This window comes from Anneissia japonica, unplaced genomic scaffold (genome assembly GCF_011630105.1).
Source record: "Anneissia japonica isolate Jap-2015-1 unplaced genomic scaffold, ASM1163010v1 scaffold287960_len3192837_cov198, whole genome shotgun sequence".
In the NCBI taxonomy this organism is placed as follows: Eukaryota; Metazoa; Echinodermata; class Crinoidea; order Comatulida; family Comatulidae; genus Anneissia; species Anneissia japonica.
This window is the reverse complement of record NW_022712725.1, coordinates 3161996-3164836: the sequence shown is the minus strand read 5'-3', so window position 1 is coordinate 3164836 and position 2841 is coordinate 3161996. Positions and strand designations below refer to the sequence as shown.

Below are 2841 nucleotides of genomic sequence, written 5' to 3'. Positions count from 1 at the left end.
TGTCAGTATTGCCGGCATGATGTCACACCCGGTGGATCTGTAATCACTTTCTGGCATAAGGTTGACTGTTCAGGAAAAGGATTTGATCGAGTTCCATCTGAAGATATACCTACTGATGCCACAGATATTTTGTTGTCTAACAATAAAATCACAAAAATAAGTGCAGATGCGTTCAAATCTACGCCAAATGCAATGTTTATAGATCTTTCGATCAATAAATTAGATTACACCCTCATTGACGACAATGCTTTCCGAGGACTTGGCAAGCTACGCAAACTCTATTTATCAAGCAACCGCGCGATTTCTACCGTTCGAAAGCAGTGGTTTAAGTCACTTATTTCTTTAGAAAATTTACGCATTGCAAGCTCTCACGTGCTCACAATTGAAGATAACTCTTTCCAGGAACTCCGGAATCTAAGTATCGTCGTTCTGAACAATAACCGCATTGCTAAAATACCGCCAGAATTATTTCACGGCTTGCCTATACTTAGAGGCGTATATATCCAGCAGAATTCCATCCAGAATTTACCTGTCGACATGTTTCTGGGGTCATCAGAAAAATTATATGAACTAAACATTGCATACAATCAGATAACTAACATTCGAAAAGAGGTAAACTTGCAAAATTTGACACAGTTACAGAAGCTTAGTGTGCAGAACAATCCGTATTCCTGCAATTGTAATATCCTCTGGTTTCGTAACTGGTTATTGAACGGAACCTCAGCAACTCTGCTGGACAAAGATGAAGTCGTTTGTGCAAGTGGACCGACTGATGTGGTTAAAAAGAATTTACTGGAGTTCGATCCAGAAATTCTACACTGTAAATCACAGCTCATTATGATCATTACCATGGCATGTTCTGTGGGCCTCGTGATCTGTGCGTTAGTGTCTTTTATTTATTATCATCGATGGAATATAAGGTACGTTGGACCAATAAATTTATTAATGGTATATTATTACTCTGTAGCGTAGTTATTTGCCAACCCGACTTCTTTGTAATTGGTAATTGGTTATAGTAAGCATATATCACGTAAACGTAGACCTACCGTATTTCAACATTAGGCCTAATTCAACATTAATATTTTTTTATTGTTATTTTATTTCCTCCACATCCAAAAGTACACTTTCACCACTTACAGGATGGAATTTTGTTTTATACAGTGCAATGTGCATTTTCTCCCTGTTTTTTGAAATCAATCCACCGGCCCCTGCCAAATTAACAAAAAAATCATTTAAACTGGGACAGGCGACTGTGTATAATTTCCTTTACTTTGCTTTAATTTATAAGGTACGTTGGACCAATAAATTTATTAATGGTATATTATTACTCTGTAGCGTAGTTATTTGCCAACCCGACTTCTTTGTAATTGGTAATTGGTTATAGTAAGCATATATGAAGCTTAGTGTGCAGAACAATCCGTATTCCTGCAATTGTAATATCCTCTGGTTTCGTAACTGGTTATTGAACGGAACCTCAGCAACTCTGCTGGACAAAGATGAAGTCGTTTGTGCAAGTGGACCGACTGATGTTGTTAAAAAGAATTTACTGGAGTTCGATCCAGAAATTCTACACTGTAAATCACAGCTCATTATGATCATTACCATGGCATGTTCTGTGGGCCTCGTGATCTGTGCGTTAGTGTCTTTTATTTATTATCATCGATGGAATATAAGGTACGTTGGACCAATAAATTTATTAATGGTATATTATTACTCTGTAGCGTAGTTATTTGCCAACCCGACTTCTTTGTAATTGGTAATTGGTTATAGTAAGCATATATCACGTAAACGTAGGCCTACCGTATTTCAACATTAGGCCTAATTCAACATTAATATTTTTTTATTGTTATTTTATTTCCTCCACATCCGAAAGTACACTTTCACCACTTACAGGATAGAATTTTGTTTTATACAGTGCAATGTGCATTTTCTCCCTGTTTTTTTAAATCAATCCACCGGCCCCTGCCAAATTAACAAAAAAAATCATTTAAACTGGGACAGGCGACTGTGTATAATTTCGTTTACTTTGCTTTAATTTAGTTACTTTACCTGCCCGTGTACTATGGTAATTATCTATTGTTTATATCTTTTCTGTATATTTTCGTGGTCGAATAGGCCTAAATGAAATAATGAAATATAATATTTCCCCCAGATATTGGTACCAAAGGAGAAAATTACGGAAACAGTACGAGCGTCTTACGCACTTAGAGGCGCCCCCGCTTGACCAACGTATAATTTACGATGCATTCATCTCTTACAATAGTAAAGACGTGGAATGGGTTAATAAAGTGCTTCAAACAACATTAGAAGCACCGCCCCATAATCTAAAACTTTGTATTGATTACCGAGACTTTTTGGTCGGCGAGGCCATCGCTCAGAACATCGCAAACTCGGTGAGGTCCAGTCGGAAAACCGTTCTAGTTGTCAGCAACAATTTCGTCCGCAGTGAATGGTGTAACTTTGAATTGGAGATGGCGCGAAATCGTATGTTTGACGCACATGAAGATGTATTGGTTACGATCTTACTAGAGAACGTAAAATATTCATCGATGCCTGTATTACTTCAAAAAGTGCTACGAAAAAAAACATACATAGAATGGCCGAAAGAAGAAGGTCGGAAGGTGTTTTGGACTCGGCTAGCCAGGGCCATTGGGTCACCCAACGTTTCCCTGGAGGCGTCACGTATTGGAATAAATTAATGTGTTGATGTTGATGACTCTAAATGACTTTTTATTACTTTTGCCATTCCGGTTATATATTCCGTGACAGAAACTACAATACGTACTTACACATTGATCTGTCTCTTATACACATCTAGATGTGTATAATAGACAGAAACCC

General features: G+C 37.5%; 1 protein-coding gene across 2 annotated transcripts; it reads left to right on the top strand.

Moving 5' to 3' along the window:
• Positions 1 to 6: 6 nt before the first annotated feature.
• On the top strand, positions 7 to 2791 carry LOC117108068 (toll-like receptor 13). Of its 2 annotated transcripts, XM_033249933.1 has the most exons (3): positions 7 to 692; positions 1447 to 1674; positions 2153 to 2791. In XM_033249933.1, the coding sequence occupies exons 1-3, from the start codon at positions 193 to 195 to the stop codon at positions 2697 to 2699; spliced, it is 1275 nt and encodes a 424-aa protein (XP_033105824.1). In that variant the 5' UTR covers positions 7 to 192; the 3' UTR covers positions 2700 to 2791. The 2 variants fall into 2 exon arrangements, with proteins under 2 accessions (XP_033105824.1, XP_033105823.1); XM_033249932.1 differs by lacking the exon at positions 1447 to 1674 and having other exon boundaries at positions 7 to 920.
• The last annotated feature ends 50 nt before the right edge of the window (positions 2792 to 2841 follow it).